Source organism: Neomonachus schauinslandi, chromosome 5 (genome assembly GCF_002201575.2).
Source record: "Neomonachus schauinslandi chromosome 5, ASM220157v2, whole genome shotgun sequence".
NCBI lineage: Eukaryota > Metazoa > Chordata > Mammalia > Carnivora > Phocidae > Neomonachus > Neomonachus schauinslandi.
The window spans coordinates 116,650,685-116,671,354 of record NC_058407.1 but is presented as its reverse complement, the minus strand read 5'-3'; the positions used below and the strand labels follow the sequence as shown (position 1 = coordinate 116,671,354).

Sequence of the window (20,670 nt, the reverse complement as noted above, 5' to 3'; positions counted from 1 at the left end):
CATATGTTCAACAGCCTAAAATGCCTATAAACAGAGCTTTAAATGGGGTAAAAGCATCCTTTAAAAATATATTAAAAAAGCATATCTTTTTATTCCCATCTTTGCTGTACAATTTAGGAATACTCAAACAGGAGATGTGATAAAGAAGCTCTCACCCACATTGCTGGGATTACAAACTAGTGTGGCCCTTTCTGAAAGCAGTTTGGCAACATGTACCAAGAGCCTTAACATATTCATACCCTCTGACCAAGTAATTCCTCAAAAGGTGAATTTGTTCTAAGGAAACCAACCAAAAAAGGAAAACGTTTTATATGAGATGTTGACTACAGCATTATTTATGGTAGCAAAAAAAATGGAACCAATGTATAGACTATTAAAACTTTATTAGATTATTAGGCAGTCATTAAAAATTATCATTGTGAGGAATACATAATGATATGAGGAAATATATAGACAGTATAATCTCAATGAGATTTAAAAAAAGATTGAAGGGGCGCCTGGGTGGCTCAGTCGGTTAAATGTCTGCCTTCAGCTCAGGTCATGATCTCAGGGTCCTGGGATCGAGCCCCGCATTGGGCTCCCTGCTCAGCAGGAAGCCTGACTCTCCCTCTCCCACTCTGCCTGCTTGTGTTCCCTCTCTCGCTGTCAAATAAATAAATAAAATCTTTAAAAAGTAAATAAATAAAAAAATTTTAAAAGACTGAAAAATACACATCAAAATATTGACACTGATTGCCTCTGAATAGAATGATTAGGGTAACTCTTTACTATATTTATCTCTATTTTTCAAGTTTTCCATACACAGTACATACTATATATATATTATTATATAAAATAAGTATAGGGGGAGAAAGATAGATCTCCCTCTGTACTTATTAGAACTTAAATTCCACTGACATCATGAATGTCTCTAGTTCACCTAAATAAACATAAGAAAGAAGTTTCATATAACACAAAATAAAAATGTTCACTATTGGCTGTTACTGGACAAATCTTCATTGGCATGTTTTAAATATATAAGTATCTGATGGCAAAACTGCAAGAGAAAAGTGAGGGAGACAAAAGGATACACTAGCTTCTCTTAACCTATTTTTTTTTTTTCCACTTAAACTTAAATTTGTTCCTGTCCTCCTACTTTGGCTCCATGTGCCAAAAAAAGTAAGTGCCTTATGGGTTTATCATAATTGTTTCTGAACAGTTCTTTCTATGCCAAAGCATTTGAACTTTTCATCTGTGTGCAGACAAAATCTAATTTATGAATGGGTTGTGTTCCAAACATTCATTTGTAAGTTGGCTGTTTGTTTCTATGAGGAAACTTTTCCAAGTCCTCATGTTATAGTAAAAGCCTGAGGTCTTGGTTCTACGAGGGAGGGGTCCATTGAAAAGAAAGTTTCTTCTCAGGTTTGTGGGCAGAGAAGAGAGCTAGAGCAAATTTTCAAAAAGGTAAAGTTGATCAGCAGCACACTGAGACAGGCAATCTTGGACCATGGAAGCTCAAGGAGTTAGGGCAGACTCATGAAAGACATACAAACACACGAGATGCCTGGGAGTGGGAGAGACTGGGGCACAGCAACATGGCCAGGTAGGAGGATCACTAAGGAAATCTAAGAGGACCATAAAGAAATTAAGTTTCTGCTGATTTAGATGTGTCTTCAAACTTTTTAAGACTATAGATGACTCAGTCAGCGAGGCTTCTATCACATTTATGCCTGGTTATCCCCGGAAGCAGAACAACACAATGACAATGACAGTGTGTGTATTTGGGAACAGGGGAATTCCAGCCTGGGCATATAGCTATGGTCAATACAAATGTTTCTATTATAATGTGATAGGTGTTTCTGAGAAACTAAGTTCTGTATACACACCAAAAACACATTGTAGGCAGACCACTCAAAACCTACAGAATTCTGTCACCAGAACACTTAAAAAATAAAATGCTGGGGCGCCTGCGTGGCTCAGTCGGTTAAGCGTCTGCCTTCGGCTCAGGTCATGATCCCAGGGTCCTGGGATTGAGCCCCGTGTCAGGCTCCCTGCTCAGCCAGGAGTCTGTTTCTCCCTCTCCTTCTGACCTTCCCCACTCGTGCTCTCTCTCACTTGTTCTCTCTCAAATAAATAAAATCTTTAAAAAAATAAATAAATAAAATGCTAAAAATAGACGTGAGTCTTCAAAATTGTTTCATTCCAATTAAATACAGAATGGACTTTATCTTTAAAAATACAATCGTGAAGCTCGCCGATGGAAAGAATATAAGGAACGACTGGGCTTCCAAGTTATAAAGATCAGGAAAAAAATGCACACAGATTGGAGAGAACCACAAAATCATGACTTCTAAGACTGAGGTACCTGGCCCCCTGAGTCCAGAGGAAGAACAAGGATGAAATGAGCAAGGTGCCCAGTCCTGCTGTGTCCTACCTGGACAGCTACCTCTGGCTGTTTGTTAGCGGACTCTGAATCTAGCTGCTGTTCCCAGACTGCAGCGATGCTCAAGGAAAATTGTGTATGTACCAATGTCCACGTCATATGCCATCATTCCCTATTTATTCATTTTGTGTCAACTACTTCACATTATAGAAACACGCATGTCGCAGAAAAGACAGTGTGATTATGCATCTTCCAAAGCAGATTCAAATCCGTAAGGGAACTTAATAAATCCCATTTTCTTCTCTTTTGTCCAGCCTAAACACCACCTGAACGCTTCCTCAAGGATGCCAACATGTAGGAATTTGACATGAGAAATTCTGGATGCATGACCCGAGAAAAGCAGGGCAAAACAGGGCAGCTGCTAGCACCCCAGGGCCCCTCTGTGCCCATCACAAAATGAGCTTCCTCCGTGCAGGCAAATCACAGAAAGGGTGCATGTCTCTGGCTAGTGCAGCCCCCCCGCCACGATGTGCAGGCCACGATGTGATTTCAACCCACACGTGCCCCAGGCATCCAGGCGCTTCGGGGAAGGCTGCGTGGTACGCCACGCCCCAGGGGTCATTGGCGGGTTGTAACACAGATTACCTTCCTCAAAGTGCAGGCTGAGGAAACATAAAGCATGTTTATTACAACTACAAATAACACTAAGCTCTAGACTTCAGGGTGCCGAGCTACTTGCAGATACGATTCTAATCCTCAATAACCAAGCCTAAAGAAATTAATCCGAACAGAAATAATGTCAATAGAATTATGTGCAAAAGAATGGGAAACGAATAAAACCAGAAAAACAGAAGATGGGAAGTATAATAGCACCTGAAAAAAAAAGGTTCAGCAGTTCCCTAAAACTGACACAGACCCTTTCTGCTTTTGCATATGCTACTCAACAACCCTGCCTAGAACCTATTTCCTCCAGTCTCTTCACCAGATTAACTACAATTCATTCTTCAAGATCCAGTCCAAACAACATGAACTCCCCCTGGGGCAGTTTATCACTCCTTTATTGTGTGTATGTCTGTGCTTATAAAAGTTGGGAGGAGGGGTGCTACTCAAGAGGATTCCAAGGGTTGACACCTGTCACTGACCCTCCGCTCAAGTGCCACGGGCAACCAAGCCCACATGGCAGGAGGCCCTGCTCCTGTGGCCACAGCCGGCTGGATCTGATGGCCACCAACTCTCTTTTGTCTCTCCTCCTTTCTATCACTCTTAAGAAATCTGAAATGAGGATGCAGAGTGGCTAATTGCCACCATCATGGTCCTGGATCTGGGGGCAAGTAAGCTTAGAAGCTGTGTGGGGTCTACTTGCACAAAGCAGCCAAGAAAAGCCAACACGCCCAGAGAAAAGATTCGTGAAAAGTGATGCAAAGATCAGAAAGACAGTGAGGAAAGAGCCACTCTGGGTCCGAGGCTATGTGAGGCTCAGGTGAGGGTCCTGCCTTTCTGCTCCAAGGGTGACCCAATAACCCTCCCTGTTTTTCCTTCAGCTGATCAGACTTCCATGACTGTCATTTACCACCAAATAAACCTTGAATGAGGCACCAATTTACCACCTTGTTTACATAATTACATGCCTATCTTCCCTGGAAGACTATGAACTCCCTATAAGCAAAAACTGTCTTTTTCATACATCTTTCTCTAAGGCCTTATTAGAGAAAATACCAAAATATGCACACCAATGACAGGCTTGGTAGTAGAACTTTATTAGATATGAAAATGACATTTTATTACAAAATAAAGTACTAGTTAAAGCCGGACCAAAAGCCACATCTCAAGATTCTAGTCACATTCGGGACATCGAATGCTGAGTTATCGATCAAATGCTGGATTGGCCTATAAATTGAAACATTTGTGAAAACTTCAAAATTGGGGGGCACCTGGGTGGCTCAGTCGTTAAGCATCTGCCGTCGGCTCAGGTCATGATCCCAGGGTCCTGGGATCGAGCCCCACATCAGGCTCCCTGCTCCGCGGGGGACCTGCTTCTCCCTCTCCCACTCCCCCTGCTTGTGTTCCCTCTCTCGCTGTGTCTCTCTCTGTCAAATAAATAAATAAAATCTTTAAAAAAAAAAAGAAAGAAAACTTCAAAACTGGAAATATCATTTCCATTTATTAGTTACACAAGTGCAGCTAATACAGACTCTTTTTGGCTAACAGCCCAAAAAATAATAACGTAACGGAGCAGGAATGGTTAAGAACTATTTAGGCAACCAAGCCAGAAAACCCGGAGCTGTCCTCCACTACCCAATCCCTTGAGTGGCCACAAAATCCAGCTGATTTTACTTCCAGAACATCCCTTGGGCACACCCTTTGTCTTTACTGCCACTCCCTGAGGACGGCCATGTCTCCGGGACAGTCTTTCCTCTGATGGCACCAAGTCCCTGACTGAGTGATCCAGCTCCAGGACCACCACAGGCTCCACCCTGTCGCTCCCTCACTTACAGCCTGCCATCCCATCTCTTGGGAAACTCTGATGCTGATCTCCATTTACACTGAGTATAACTAGGTTACGTAGACCAACTCTGCGGCTGGAAACAACTAAACATCCTGAATAAAATATTCTGTAAACATCTTCTTAAAGGCATCAAAGCACCGAGGAGGCAATAGTTAGAGTGCCAAAGGCGAAGTGAGAGCTGGATGCAGGAGTAGTTAGCTTAGTCCGAGAAGCCACTTTGGCCCTCAGGGCTCTGACGGTTTCAAGGGTTGAGACCAACAGAAGTCAGAGGCTAGAGCTGACCCAAGGTGGGGGGTCTAATAGGAAACCCTTTCTCCGTGAGCTTAGAATCCAAAAGGGTCACACCCTCAGAGTAAGTACAAGCCAAAAATAAACCCATTCCATCCCCCCACCAGGGGACTGCAGTCCAAATTTATATCACTAAGAGATTCAAAAAATTCCAGGCTATGAGTTTAGTTCAAAATGGCCTTGGTCTGTAGCACCCCTAGCCACCCCTTTGCCAGATGACAAAGACAAACAATCCTCTCTAGAGGGACACACTTTCGCCCTAAGACTCAGAGATTCCTCCCCCAAGTAGTTGTCCAAGGGAAAGAAGCAGCTCATAGTCAACAATAACCAAGCAAATATGGGAAGGAGGCACCATGACTACTAACCAGCAGAAATATAACACAGTGGAACAATACGCACAGAGATTCAGGATGTTGGCATTAGCATCATTTTTACGTCAGTTACAGATTCTTAAATTTAATTTATGGCAAACTTCTGACACTAGAATTCTTCGAGGCATACCCGAAGTCATTAAAAGACCAAAGTACAGGGAATAAACCAGAAATAACACTGCAGTGCACTCTTCTTCAATAATGTCTCAGACAGTTTAGAAATGCATTCATAGTCTTCACACAATTCACTCGGTGGCCCTTCAACACTGTGACAGTCTACCTAAGAAGGGGTTTACTTGCTGAACCTCCTCTGCGCTGTGCCCAAGGCAAAGTTCTTGCATGCTGCTGTAAACAAAGCCCTTTCTCTGGCATCAGCTTGCGGTTACCCCACACCTCTTATCACCGACGTGCAGCAAGTTCCCCCACTCTCTAACGCACTGCCCAACCCGCTCAGCAAAATGCTCTAAATTCCGTGCTCAATCATAGCAAAAATGAATTTTACACATATGTGGATGAAAATTTAATGTGGAAAGACTCACAGTACACCAGCTGAGCACTAATGGCCTACAGTTTACAGACTCCAGCTTCAGCCAGTCCTTTGATAATATTTATTGGGCGCCTACTACATACCAGCACTGCTCTAGGTGCGGGGACACAGCTATAAAGAAGACAGTCTCAGCTGCTGTTGAATTTAACATCCTAGTCAGGGGAAATAAATAATAAACATGTAGACAACTCAGTTTCTGATGGTGTGAAGTGTCACAGAGGAAACAAGAGTAACATGAGTGGAGGGTGACTTAAGAGGCAGTCAGAGAGACCATCCGAGAAGACAACCCTTTAGCTGAGAGACTAAAATGACAGCCATCCAAAGACCTGAAGGAAGAACATTCCAAAGAGGAAAGTAAATGGAGCAGCTCTGTAGCGGTCCGGAGCTTGGCTTGTTTAAGGAACAGAGAAAGCCCAGTGTGGCCGGAACGAAGAAGTCATGAAAACAGTGGGAAAGGATGAAGGCAATGAAGGAAGCAGGGGCCAGGCCAGGAAGACCTTGCAAGCCACAGAGAAGAGCCTGGGGTTTGTTCACAATGCAACAGGAAGCCTCTGGAAGGTTTTCACCGAAGACGTGATGTGACAGGAAGATCATTCTGGTACCACTGTAGAGAATTTGGATGGAACCAGGGCAAGGGTGAATACAGGCAGACCTGCAGACTACGACAGTGTTCTGGAGAAAGGGAATTTATATTGGAAAGAGAGAAATATGCAGAAATATGCAGGACTCAGAAAAGGTAGTAGTGATAATGAGAGAGGAAGCAAGGCTGGCGCCAAGGTTTTTGGCTTGAGCAGTCGGGAGATGGTATTCCATTTACGGATGGGGAAGAAACTGGCCTAGGGCCTGCAGCAGGTGGGGTAGCGGGGCAGGAGGAGATGGAGAGCCCTGTTTGGGTCACGTCTGAGATGCCTATTCGGTTTGCGAGGGAAGAGATCTGATAGGAAACTGAATACGGAGCCCAGCAGGGAACTCAGAGCTGAAGATAAAAATTTCTCAGTCATCAGCATGAAATGAAAGATCGTGTAGATAAAATATGCCTAGTTATGTAAGAAGACCCCGGAAAGAGTCCTGGGGCATTCTAACTTTTAGAGACTGGGTAAAGGAGGAAGAACCTCGTAAGGTCCCTATGAAGGAATAGCAGGTGAGGCAGAAGGAAAACAAGAGAAGACATGAAAAAGGGGACCCCTGGATTCAAAAACATGAGCGTCGCTCGTGCTGTGTGCCCAGAGCAGGCAGGATGAAAGCTAGGCTGCCGCTGGTTCGGGGAGAGTGGCAGGGGAGGGAGCCAGCAGCTGCAGACGGACAGCAGGAGGCGGGTGCAGTAGACAAGGCTTTTCAGCTTCTGCTATAAAAAGGAACGGAGAAGCAGAGTGGACACTAAAGTGAGGATGTAACGTCAAAGGAGACTTTGGTTATTGCGGCTGTTTATTTTGTTTTTAAGGTGGGAGGTCCCGGCGCAGGGAGCGCTGTCCAGTAGACAGTGCTGCAGGGATGGCAACGTCTACACCTGCGCTGTCCAGCTCAGGAGCTACTACCCACGGGTGGCTTTTGGGCACTCGATATGAGAAACGGAACCTTACGATTTAGTTTTAATTCAAGGAAGTGTCAATAGCCACATGTGACTGGTGGCTTCCAAACTGGACAGTGCGGCCCTCCAGCATGTCTGTGGGCTCATGGATTCAGCTGTCCAAAATTTAGCAGCCTGCGTGGTGGGAAGAATGGAAGTTAGTGGCTTCTGTTTTCTAAAGCATTAAAGGTTGCCAGCTGGAAGAGGGCAAAGGGAGAAAACACTAGAGGGAGGTTTAAGGAGAAAGAAAAGGTAAGAAATGGTTTCAAAGAGCATATAATATGATTTATGGTAAATTTTAAAGTGGCCCTCACCGGAACTGTTGTTAAGTTTTTCACTGGCAAACATCAGCTACTGGGCCTTTTAAAATCTGACCTCCAACCACCTCTTCTACCATCTCCTAAACATTTCCCATCATCTACCTCTGTGGTTTTCAATCTTCTTGGTAGCAGAAACTTTGCCCCTTGTACATATTTGCCCTTGTCTTTACACAGTATGTATTCAGTGCCCTCAATCAAAAAATTTTAAAAAGATGACAAGGAGGACAAAAACAAGCTGTTCTGGATGAAGCTGAGGTCGGGGCTCAGCCCCCTCCCACCAGCTCAGCCCCCCTTTACCAGCCCGAGGCACCTCCAAGGAACCCCAGGGTTTGAAACGAAGGATTTACCCTAGCCAGTGCTTCTCAAACTGGCATGAGCTCACAAACCACCTGTCTTACTACAGTGCACATTCTGTCCCAGAGGGTCTGCAGAGAGAGGCCCACGATTCTGCATTTCTCACAGGCACCTGGCTGATGGCTAAGACCACTATTCTGTAGATTACACTCTCGATGAGTGGCAAGGCCCTAGGCCACAGTCATAATACCAGACCACTCACCATGGCTCCGCTCCATCTGCTTTCTTTTATCAGTTTGTTCCCTTGGCCACATATACTTTTCCCTGCCTTCTCCAGAGGGGAGATTCTACCCCATCTTCAAGGCCCTCTCAAATGTCAGCTCCTCTTGAACTCTTCTCCAAGAGTTCTGGGCACAAGTAATCATGATACAGTCCCTGCCCCCATCTCCTATCACTTTCCCCTTTCCCACACTGCTCCAGCCACACAGTCTTCCCCACAGTTTCCTAAACATGCCGAGCCACCACCAGCTCAGGGCCTTTGCACTAGCTATTCCTTCTACCTAAAATGCCCTCCCCCCAGATATCCTCATGCCCTTCATCTCTTTCATCCTTCTCCCAGATATTCCAACCCTTCATCTCCTTCATCCTTCAGGTTTATACACTGACCACCCTGTGTAATACCCTCCACCCCAGCATTCCTGACACCATTATTTATACATAATGTCTGCGTCTATGTCTGTCTCCCCTGCAGTTATGAGCAATTTGAGGGCAGGGTCCACAATATATTCATTTTGCATCCCAAAAGTCTTGTACAGTGCCTCTGAAAGAAAGAAAGAAAGAAAGAAAGAAAGAAAGAAAGAAAGAAAGAAAGAAAGAAAGAAAAAAGAAAGAAAGAGTAAAATAAGCAATCAATAATCAATAGCTAACATAATGTACAACAAATGAATCTGAATCAAATTTTTGACACCTCAAACAACCCGATCTGTAGTGGAAGCACTAAAGATACAAGAAAGGACATTATAACGAAATAGATATAGAAATTAAAGCAAGGGCACAAAGATAATTCTAAAAGGATTAATTCACAACTCCAAGATGCACAAGGATGCAACTGCAGTGGTGACTTTATATCTATGAACAATGTTAATGTAACAATTAATTTAACATGCACTCTAATAATTGTTCATGTTTTCTCATTTAAAACATTTTTTTAAAACGTACTAATGACTGCTAACATTTACTAAGAACTTATCATGTGCCATCAACTCTTTAGGTATCTTACAAGTACCAACTCATTTAATCCACATAGCAAACCTCTGTACTAGGTACTATTATTATTTCTTTTTATAAAGAAGGAACTGAGAGAGTGCTCAAATGACTGTCAAAGTCACACAGCCAACCAAACAGTGTGGCACCAGAGTCCAAGCTCTTAACCATGGCCGAGAGGTGAAAAACTATGAAGACTTACTTTGAATGTAAAGGCTTATCTTTAGGTAGGTTACTGTCTTCAAACTCCCTACAACATTTTTCATTAATAAATTATATATATGTGCTCTCTTCCTACATGCTTTGAATATATGCAATGATTTTCTTTCTATAAAGGAAAAACTGCTTTAAACACATATAAATAGCTAATACTCCATACTAATAGCTTATACTATGTCAAAGTATAGCTTTTAAGACTAAGGAAAGGAAAGGGAAGAATAGACTAAGGAAAGAACAGAAATGAATAACTCCGAGGCTGGCCCAGGCAGCCGAGTTCAATGGTTGAGGGTACAGGTCTGAGTCCCACCACCTACTAGCACTGTGTGCTCAACAGTATTACATTCATCTATGCACATTCCTACTATGTATCATTCTTCCTGGCTATTGCGTGCTCTCCCCCATTTCTCACCCCACACCACTCCCACCTTATTCTTTCAAGAGTTCTCAATTAGGTTCCACACCTCCCAAGTGGTCCATGGACAGAATTCAGGGGATCCATGAACTTGGTAGGATGCAGCTTTATGTATTTTCATTTATTCATTCAAAAGCATTATTCTAAGAAGGGGACCACAGCCTTCACTGGACTGCCATTGGGGTACATGGCACAAAAAGGAAATGTGGATAAAAGTAGATACAGGGAAATAAGCTAGGAGGTATTTTTAACATTTCAAGAAAGGTAACAAATCTGGTTAGGTGGGTAGAGGTTAGAATGGAAAGTGATGGCGGTGAGGAAAATACCTTGGTATCCGTAAATAAAATGGCATGTTCCACCTTCCTTCTTCTTCTAACCTTCTCGAAAGAGATACTGCCTCTACCTCCATTCATTTGTCCGTTAAATCTTTAAGCTTGCACACACACGTGTGTGTGCACACATACTAATCAGCCACTGTCTCCAACAGTACATCCCTGAACGTCATGATCTCTGAAGCATTAATCTGCTGGCCTTCTTGCAGAGTTCTGTCTTGCTTCCCGTTTCTTCTTCTTCCATCCTTCCCTCAAAGCCAATTGTTCCCCTCAGAGACCTACTTTACTTACCCCCTTGGTTTCCACTGCCAACCCATTCTCCATCTCAGTCCTAACCTTGCTCCTGAGCTGTAATTCCACCTTCCAATACCCCCCTGGCCCCCAGGCACTGTCCCTAGAATATCCATTCACCATCACCTGCAGTTCAACACTTAATGTATTTAAGTAAACTCCACGCCCAATGTGGGGCTTGAACTCACGACCCTGAGATTAAGAGTCGCATGCTCTACCGACTGAGCCAGCCAGAAAAATTTTTTTAACCTTTTTCAATACACAATTCTTTCTCCTAATTCTACCATGGAGTCACCATTCTCCCAAGGAGATTCATCACATGCAGTCAGGGGACAAATCCTAAATATTTCTCTTTATTTTTAGCACTATAGCCTTGCTACTCAACATGTATCCCAAGGACCAGCCGTGTCATCACCTACGAGCACAAAAAATGCAGTCTTGGGCACCAACCCCCACAGACCTGCTAAGTCAGAATCTGCATTTTTTGAAGTGTTCCCAAGTGATTCATACACACATTAAATTTTGAGAAGCACTTCTCTGGTGCTTATGAATATGCTAACAGCCTAACTGCATCTGAATTTGAACATTTTTTGGTATCAATTACTAACTCCCTATTATGTGCTAATTACAGTTCTAGACTTTAAATACATTATCTTACTTAACCCTCAGAATAATCCTGTGACAGAATCATCATTGTTTCTATTTTAAGAATGAGTAAATTGAGGCTCAAGTGGATAAATCATCTGTTCAACGAGTCCATAACTGATGGAGGCAGGATTTGAACCTAATCTGTCTGACCACAAACCTTTTTGCCAAATTGCACTAATTCCCTTAAATTCCAAAATTTGTATTTCAAAGGGTATGTTGGCCAAATTAATTACTCTGCTTGAGTGCATTTTCTACTCAACTTAAGGTAGATTTTGTTTATTACAATTCCTGCTGAAAATCTTTCTAAAGGCAGAGCAGACGATCCTGGTTTAGAAAGAGAAATCAGTGCCTCGCCACGGGCATCATTCTCAACACTCAAGTTCAGTCTAAGGTATTTGCGAAATGGAGAAGAAAATGTATTCTTTTCTCAGGATCTAATCCCAAGTTTGAAGGGGCATAAAACTGTTTCCTCAATAATAGACGTTGTGTGTCTGCCTGGCATTCTTCTTTGCTCTAAAGGGAAGAAATAAAAATAGTGTGAGACTGAGGAGCCTGGGTGTCTAAAAGTCAGTTAAACATCCAATTCTTGATTTTGGCTCAGGTCTTGATCTCAGGGTCATTAGTTCAAGCCCTGCGCTGGAGCCTACTTAAAAACAAAAACAGTGCGAGACTGGTTCTTGAATGAATGGTTATTTGGGCTCCATTCCATAAGTTTCATCTAATGTCTAGCTAATTACTATTTTAATTTAATTGCCTCATTATATCCTATTCAGTCAATATTTCATAGTCACTCATTTCATTTTTTCCTTCTTTCACTTTTTTCAATGCCCAAATAAATATAAACCCACAAACCTAAAAGACGTCACTATTTCTCCGATATAGTATTTACCTACTTCAGGTGTCAGGCCTTGTGGAGAATATAACAAAAGCTACGGATGCTCTCCCCAGAAAACCGCATATTTGCCCAAACACACAAACATGGCACCCAGACACCAAGATAAACACCCCAGCTCTACCACGAGGACAGATACCTGCCTGATACGGCCTGTTCAGGCCCTCTCCATTTTTAGGGGAACTGTTCCAAAAGACAAGAGCAGCTTCCACCTTTTCCTAACTGCTTAGCCTAGGGGGATGCCAGGCCAGTCAGAATCCCTCCATGGGATTTTTATAACTGAACCGGAAACAGAAAGTCCCTTTGGGGGGGCGAGGGGCAGAAGTTACAAAGTGTGAAACTCAGGAACCATTAGTTCCCTGCCCTGTGGAGGAAACCAGTCAGCTATGAGTACGAATAAAGCCAAAATGGACAGAAAAGTCCCAACAGCACCCAAGCACCTGGTTCCAATTATTGCTGAACCCAACCCTATTCCTGTTCTCTTGGTTTAGTTACTAATCGGTCCTTGCACTGGGACAGACCTCCAAAACCCTCCTAACATGTAAAGTTTTTGGCTAAGCTCATGCACATTTCTATAGCTTGCCACAAAAGGACTTTAACATTAATACTGACTCCTTCTAAATACTGTATTTGTTTTCAACAAGTTTTATATCCTTTAAATTTTTTCTATGCAGAGGAATTCCTTTAGATATTTAATTAGGTCTTTAAATACTAATTTTCAAAAGGCTCACATTTCACTCTCCATAAAAATCTTTTAGGATATCGCTTTAAAACAAGTCTTGGCTTCTCTACATGTTCCACACACTATTAAAATATAATTTTAGGGAGCTAACTGCCTGATCATTTTTAGTTTAATTCCAAATGCAACAAGACAAAATTGCCTCCTTAAGTCGTCTTTTTTCCTTTATGTATTCAATTATATTCCCTGCTTAAAATACTTAAAATAAAAATTGGCAGGGATCCATTCACTGATGGGTATTTTAAATTAGAAAGCAGTAACATATCAAATTCACCACACAAAGTCAGGCTTATTCTTGTCATTGAGAATTACCACCACAATGGACTTGGAATTTTCCACCTTAATTGCAAATTTTTACATTTCAATCAAATAGACTTTGACTTCATAGACCGCAGTGCAGTCCAACTCCAATCAATCCAACAAACTCTCAGTTCACACCTCTCTTAACAATCACCACACATTTCTTCCCTCTAGCCACAGCCTTGAAAATTCCCTGTTGCTGCATTTTCAAAGTTACAACAGTAATGCCACTTTTGTTCTATACTATTAACTACTGCTAGTCTACAGATCCTAACATAATGCTATGAACCCAGGAGACTGTAAAAATAGTTGAGTCTTGAAGCTAGAAAAATACTTGGAAATCATCCAGTACAGTCACCTTACTTTCACAGATGCAAACATCGATGCAAAAACTCATCAGTTATCATGCCCAAGGTCAGCAGAATTAGAGAAAAAATTGGAACACGTGTACAATGAGCATTTTACCAGAGTATGTAGGTTCCCAATCCCCATATAAGATGCCTCCATGATAAAATAAATATGAAGTTTCCCTTTAGTACTACAAATGTATAGTTATTGCTAAATATCCGTAAGACAAATTCAAATGAATTACAAAAGCATGAAATTGCTATATTCATCATAAATCTTTTCCCATTAATCCTGGTGACATTAAAAACATAGGAGAAAGACTGATTTAAATGATCTGCTCCTTCTCTGCTATGCTTTCTCAAATGTCCCTATCATATACAACAGTAAGTTGCTCTTTCTTAATAATGCTGACGTAGTTTATTCTCATATTATACTGTAGACTTTGGTCATATTTAGTCAAGTTCATATAAAAATGTTTATCTAGCATTAGACTTTGTTAACTTAAATGAAATCAACCAGAAATACATAGCATCTTGGTGCTTAGATTTCATAGTTATATACACTTTTTTCCCAGAAATAAAGAAAACAGACATTTTGAGAAAGAACACTGTGAAATAGACCATTCTTATGTCAATTAAGCCCTCAAAATAAAGATATTTGGACGAAAATATGGGCATTTTTAGTCATCTTTTGCACAGTGACTGGTACTATGTGCCTACTACATACTAGTTGAAAGAATAACATGGTTACATTACATACTATGATAACTTGACTCCTCCGGATGACTATACTTAGAATTGCTAACTTTTCTTGAAAGCAAAAGAAAATAACATAAAATGTACCATCTACAAATCATACATCACTTTTATAAGCCTTAAGTAGTTTTGAAAGTTCCAATTAGCAAGAAACGCTAAAACAAATGTAGCAATTCCTAAATATAAGGTAACAACATAAGTGGTTACAATAAAATATGCATAATTACAAGATTTTGTAAAGTAAACTGGAATTCAGACTAATTCCCAGAAAGCACATTCTTTTTCAGCAGCATATTGTTGGCACTAATACTTTACTACATTAAACCCTCATACACAAACTCACCTGACCAAAACACCAGAGCTCCAAAGAAGATAAAAGCACCAATAAATACAGAACAATATTAATATTTTTTAAAAAGCAACTAACATAAATAGTTCAAAAAGCTTAATAGGATTAGATGTAACTCTAAATTGTAGATTTATAATACAGGAAAAATTCCATTTTACTCACTACAATGAAACTTTGGAGACTTTCGGTGCATTAACATATGCGGTTGTAAAAGCTCACACTCACAATTGCTAAAGAAGTTATCAGGAAGTTAAAATGAACTTCAATGGATTGGGCATTCATTTTCTTAAACACAACTCATTTTCTTAACTCTCTTAAACTTCATGCAAACACAATCAATCCTGATATGCTGCTTCACTTTTTCCCCAGCTCAGCCTGGGAAAGGAAAATACAAATACGATGCTTTTGAGCCATTTTAAACAACTTCCTTAAATTGAGAATGGTTTTCTGTCATTTCTCTTATGCTGAAAAGGGCACACAGACATCCACAGAAATCAAAAGTACGGAAAGCAAGCTTACACTTTCCCTCACATGCTAACTGACTGCAGTGGGTAAGAATATGGTCAAAATTCACAGGCTCATTTAAACTTTTATGGCTCAGCCAACAGCTCCTATCATGTTTCCTGATCCTAAGGAGATTAAAACTGCAGGAGTTTCTCGCAGGAAGATCAGCAGGAGGCTATTTCAGACCCTCAAACCGCAGTCCGCATAGCCCGCAGCGGCGCATCTTCCACCACCTCTGGCTGTGTGTTAAGCTAACCTTTCCGAGCGTTCTCCTCCAGCCTTTTAAACAAACCCCCAAAACGGGTGCGGCCAACTCGAGACGGCTTTCTGTCCGCGCCCGCCGAGACCCCCTCCTGCTGTCATCCCCAGGCCGCCTTTCCGCAGTCGGCGACTTCGGCCTGGCTCCCCAAGGTGGGGGAGGAGGTGTAGGGAGGAAGACTCCCCGCCAAGCAGCTCTTCAGCCCGCACAGCGGCAGGGCAATGCGGGAGAGGAGCAGAGGCAGATGCTAAACACCAGTGCCATATTTACACGAGCTTTTTCTTTGCCAAAAAGATTCCTTGTGTCCAATAATATCGCCTTTAAAGGAAAAAAATGGACCGAAGCACTGACCGCTGACCACATCTCCGGATCTCCAGTATTCTCACCCCTCTTCCCCCGAAGGGAGGCTCCAGACGCTCCTAGCCTCGCACAGGTACACCTGCCAGCCAGCGGAGGACCCGACCGCCCCCGCCACCCCCTGCCATAAGGGAGCGATCTCCAAGACTCAGACCCCAGCAGCCCCCCGCCTGGGATGACAGCCCAGGCGGAGCCGTGCCCCGCACAAACTTCCCACTTGCCCGGCTGCGAGGACCGGCCGGCCGACGGACGAATTGGGGGACGGGGGACGACACTGGTCCCTGCCGCAGGGCTCAACTGCAGATGGGACCCCTCGTCCTGCATCCGGCCCTACGTCCAAAGAGGGTCCAAGTAGCGCCCGGGGGACCCGGAGAGGCGGGCGCGCGCCGCGGGGATGGGGGCACCGAGGCGCCGCCGGGGGCGGACAACCCCGGAGAGCGAGCAGCCGGAGGGTCGGGCTCCCCGCCCCGCAGCAGCTGCAGCAGAAGGAGGAGGGGAGCGAGGAGGAAGAGGAGGAGGAGGAGGAAAGGGACTGAGCGCCGCAGCCCGAGCCCTTACCGAGTGGTTTACCCCCCACATCAGGACGCTGAGCAGCGGATCGCTGGCCCGAAAGAGCTTCACTTTCTGCGCTACGAAATGCTTCTTCTTGGTCTTGGTCTTGCTCGCCAAGACGGAGGACCCCAGGTTGCCGGGGGTCGCCATGGCCGCCGCCTCTGTCCCCTCCACCGCCGCGCTCCCGAGGCCAGGGACCCGCCCTCTCTACACGCCGGCCGGGGGAGGCAGCCGCATCCCCCCGGCGGCGGCCCCGGCGCGCCGTGCCCGCTCCGCCCGCTTTGCCCGCTCGGCCCAGCAGAGGTGGGAGGCTGCGCTCGGCTCGCGCCCCGGCCCGGATCCCGCGCCCGCCGCGGCTCCGCGCTCAGCCCGCGGCTGGACCAGGCGCGCCGCTAGCGGCTTCCGCGTTGGGCGCCGGCGTCATGACGCAGGGGGCGGGCGGGTAGCAGTTGCGGCGCCGCCAGGCGGGGCGCGGCCGCGGGACCGTTAAGCTGTAGCCTCGCGCTCGGGCTCCGGCTCCCGCTCCGCGGTGGTCCGGCCGCGCTCAGTGTGCGGGCGAACACAAGGCGCCCGCTCCCGGCCCGCTGAAGAGGCCGCGGGGAGCGGGAGGACTCCCGCAGGTCAACCCCTTCTGCTCCCCAGGAGAAAGGGAGGGGGCAGGACAGAAGAGTGGGGAGATCTGAGAAAAGGAGCCCCCAGAGGCGGCGGTCGGGCGAAGGAATGAGGCTCACGGAACCGCCACTTAGCGTTGCCAGGAGTCAGAAGAGCTGGCGAGACTTGAAATGCTGCATGGAGACCAGGGCTTCCCTAGCACCGGCGAGGGGACCTGGGCACATCGTTGGCCACCTCCCAGAGTAGCACTGAAATGAAGTTATAATCCTGTTGTGCCTTTAACTATCGGGCCTTTCATACACTGGACTTCAGACTTGCTGCACTCTCTGAGTCGTGCAGAAGGGAGACTCCCACCTACCACATCGGCTGTCTTTCCTACCCCCTCCTCCCGGCAGGACCCTGGATTCCTCATTCACAGCCCTTGGTTTCGCCTAAAGAATTGAGGCCCCAAACTGCACCTTCTACGTCAAATCCTCTGCAACGTTGCTTACATTTCTTCCTTTTATTCATTCCACTCACCTTCCACGGAAATCTGTTCATCGTCTTCATCCATGTACACCTTAATGCTGAGAAGAACTGACCCACCTCAGGAAGCTGTCGTTACAAGTGTGTCTAAAAACAGTGCTGTCCCCACACCTGCCCCTGACTCAGTCCACAGGGCAAACATGTTATCTATTGTCATTATTACTCCACTCAAACATAGTGGATGCCCACTGTGTGCTTGGTGATCTGCTTGGTTCTGTCAAGGAGACAAAGGATGGCAGACCCTTATCCCTTAAAGAGCTCAAGTCTCACGGGGGTGGGGAGTGACAGGTCGTGTGGGTCACGTTCATTTGCTCCTCTTTTTTTCTTTGTTCTTTAAACACAGGGGTAGCACCAAAGTCCTCTTGTTCTTTCCCTCTTGTTTCTCGTTCTTTGTGTTAACAAAAGATAATCAGACACATGTCACTTCAGGGACTACTCTGGGCCTGGTAGTTATGGTTCTGCCCTACCTACTTTAGAGGATGTTTATTAGAATCAAAATCAACAGCAGACAATGGCTATGAAAAGCCCTTGGTAAACTATACAGCATTATATACATACTAGATAAAGTGTAGAGTACTTGCAGATAACCCATATATTCTCCACTGACCTCAGAGAGTAAGTGCCTAGGTGAATATCTCTACATCAGTTGTCCACAAGCGCCTTTAGAAAGTGTCTACAATGCATTTTTAAGAAAAAAGTGTCTAAAATGGGGGCACCTGGGTGGCTCAGTTGGTTGAGTGCCTGCCTTCAGCTCAGGTCCTGGGATCCAGCCCCGCGGTGGGCTCCCTGCTCAGTGGGGAGCCTTCTTCTCCCTCTCCCTCTGCCTTTTCCCCCTGCTTGTGTGTGCACACACACACACAAAAAAAGTCTAAAACCAAGTTCAGCATCTCCCCCCAATCCACATGTTGTTTCATTTTTATATTCCATTGGAAATGGCATTCCTATCACTCAATTACCCCAGCTAGAAGTTCATTTGTTTAACAAATTTTCATTGATCCAGGCTTGAAAGCTTAGAATCATCATTGATTACTGCCTTTCATCATTACTCCACATAAACCCCCTTTACCAGGTCCTGGCCTTGAAAACAGTTGTGCTCAAATATTATGTCTTCTCTGGTGCTTTCATGGTCCTCCTGATCAAAATCAATCTTCACCTCAGTGCTTCTGTAACACTTGATTTGTTCCATAAGAGTTTCATTGTACTTAATTGTATATCGTTAATGTAAGACAATGGGCGTACTGTAAATGCTAAAAAAAACTGGATTTAGTGATGACAACATGTTGAAGGAACCTACAGGAAGGGGAGATGGACACCTGTGGGAACTGTCAGATGTAGGAGTCAGGAAGTTATGGATGGGCGCGAAAGGCGTCATCCCCGTTAGGGGCAATCAGGAGCATAGGCAACAGAGATGAACATCCATGTGCTATTTTTAGATAGTAATGAGGAGAGTTGTATCCTTTAAAGGACAGATTTTTTTTTTCTAGCTTTATTGAGTTACAATTGACATACCACATTGGGTAAGTTTAAGGTGTACGGCCTGATGATTTGATATGTATATGTGGTGAGATGATTAGTACAATAAGGTTAACATCTCCATCACACGTAATTTGCTGTGTGTGCTCACGTGTGTGATGAGAAATTTAAGATCTACTCTCTTAGTAACTTTCAAGTATATGATACAGTATTGTTAAGGGATAGAATTTTGGGTGATTTAACTTGCTTTGAATGGCACTACATTAAAAGCCATTTGTGAATAGGTCATTAAATGATTTTGCCAATGACCTTTTGCATTAACTTTGTACTTTGCAGAGGGTGTGTGTGATGCAGAAATTCTGGAGTCACAGAAATGACCACAGGAAATACCTAATCCAGTTCTCAAATTATATACATCAGACAACTGAGATCTAGATTTAAGAGATTTCCTGATTTGTTGGTAAACAATAAACTCTTGAAGGCAGGGTCTATGTGGTAGTCACTCTGTATTCTCCTGATGAACCTAACATACTCCCTTTCTGGTAGCACCTACAGCAAAGTTTTGGTGAACAAATGGAAAGGAAATTTTCATCTCCCACAACAAAATTACACATAAAGTTTCCATGCCCAGGATATGTTTGTGCCAGGTTCCATTCAGAATAGTTTATTGGGAGATTAGGTTAGGTGAGGCATAATATTTAAAGTTGAGGGTTAGGGACGTCTAGGTGGCTCAGTTGGTTAAGAGTCAGACTTGGTTTTGGCTCCGGTCATGATGTCATAGATAGTGAGTTTGAGCCCCAGCGTGGGGCACGAATCTGCCTGAAGACTCTCCCCCTCTGCCCCTTCCCCCACTTGCACACACTATCTCTGTCTCTAAAATAAATAAATAAGTTTTTAAATTAATTAATTTAAAAAATAAGGTTGAGGGTTAGATACTACGTGGATTTTACAACTTAGCAATTTGATCACTATTTTCCTTGGAGTTTGTGCAATAATGAAACAATGCATATGACCTTGGTTCAGCCCCTCATTCGGGCAGCTTGTGTCTGTTGGGGCAGAGTGGCAGCACCCCAACCACCAGCATGTCACAATGGTCTTGGCCAGAGGCATGGCTAGAGAAAGAAGAGCAAGGAAATTTGATCTCAGGATGCATGTGGTTATGTTGGTCAAGGGGGATGCTGCTCCCATTTGTTTGCATTTCGCCTCTTGGGCTGTTCATCCAAGTGCCAAGGCCATCACAGCTGCAAGAAATGCTCTAGCAGCCAAATTTACTGCAAAGAAGGAAGGAAATGTCGGGAAGATCGAAAGGCAGATTCTCGCTTGTTTCTGCTTGTTGTTACTGTTGTCCTTGTTTTTCTGTCTCTTAACGTAACCAATTCTATTCACTAGCCTCGAAAAGTATGGTGAAAGTGTGATGTTAACTAAGGTATACAACACCAAAAATGAAGATTGAAATAAGTGGATGCTTTGCTTTTATATTTTATTACCCTTTTCATTAAAAAAAAAAAAAAACTTCCTCAGTTGAATAATTCCAATTAGAATTCTTCATTGAGTCATTCAGTAATGCTGTTTGGAAGCTTTTATG

At 43.9% G+C, this 20,670-nt stretch overlaps 1 protein-coding gene across 3 annotated transcripts in view; it reads right to left on the bottom strand.

The window, feature by feature from the left end:
• The window catches only part of PIP4K2A (phosphatidylinositol-5-phosphate 4-kinase type 2 alpha), a 170,400-nt gene extending 153,545 nt beyond the window's left edge, over positions 1–16,855 (bottom strand). For all 3 annotated transcript variants that reach the window (XM_021696687.2, XM_044914987.1, XM_044914986.1), the window contains exon 1: positions 16,482–16,855. In XM_021696687.2, the coding sequence (XP_021552362.1) occupies positions 16,482–16,625 (144 nt within the window). In that variant the 5' untranslated portion in view covers positions 16,626–16,855. The remainder of the gene's footprint in view (positions 1–16,481) is intronic.
• Between the last annotated feature and the right edge of the window lie 3,815 nt (positions 16,856–20,670).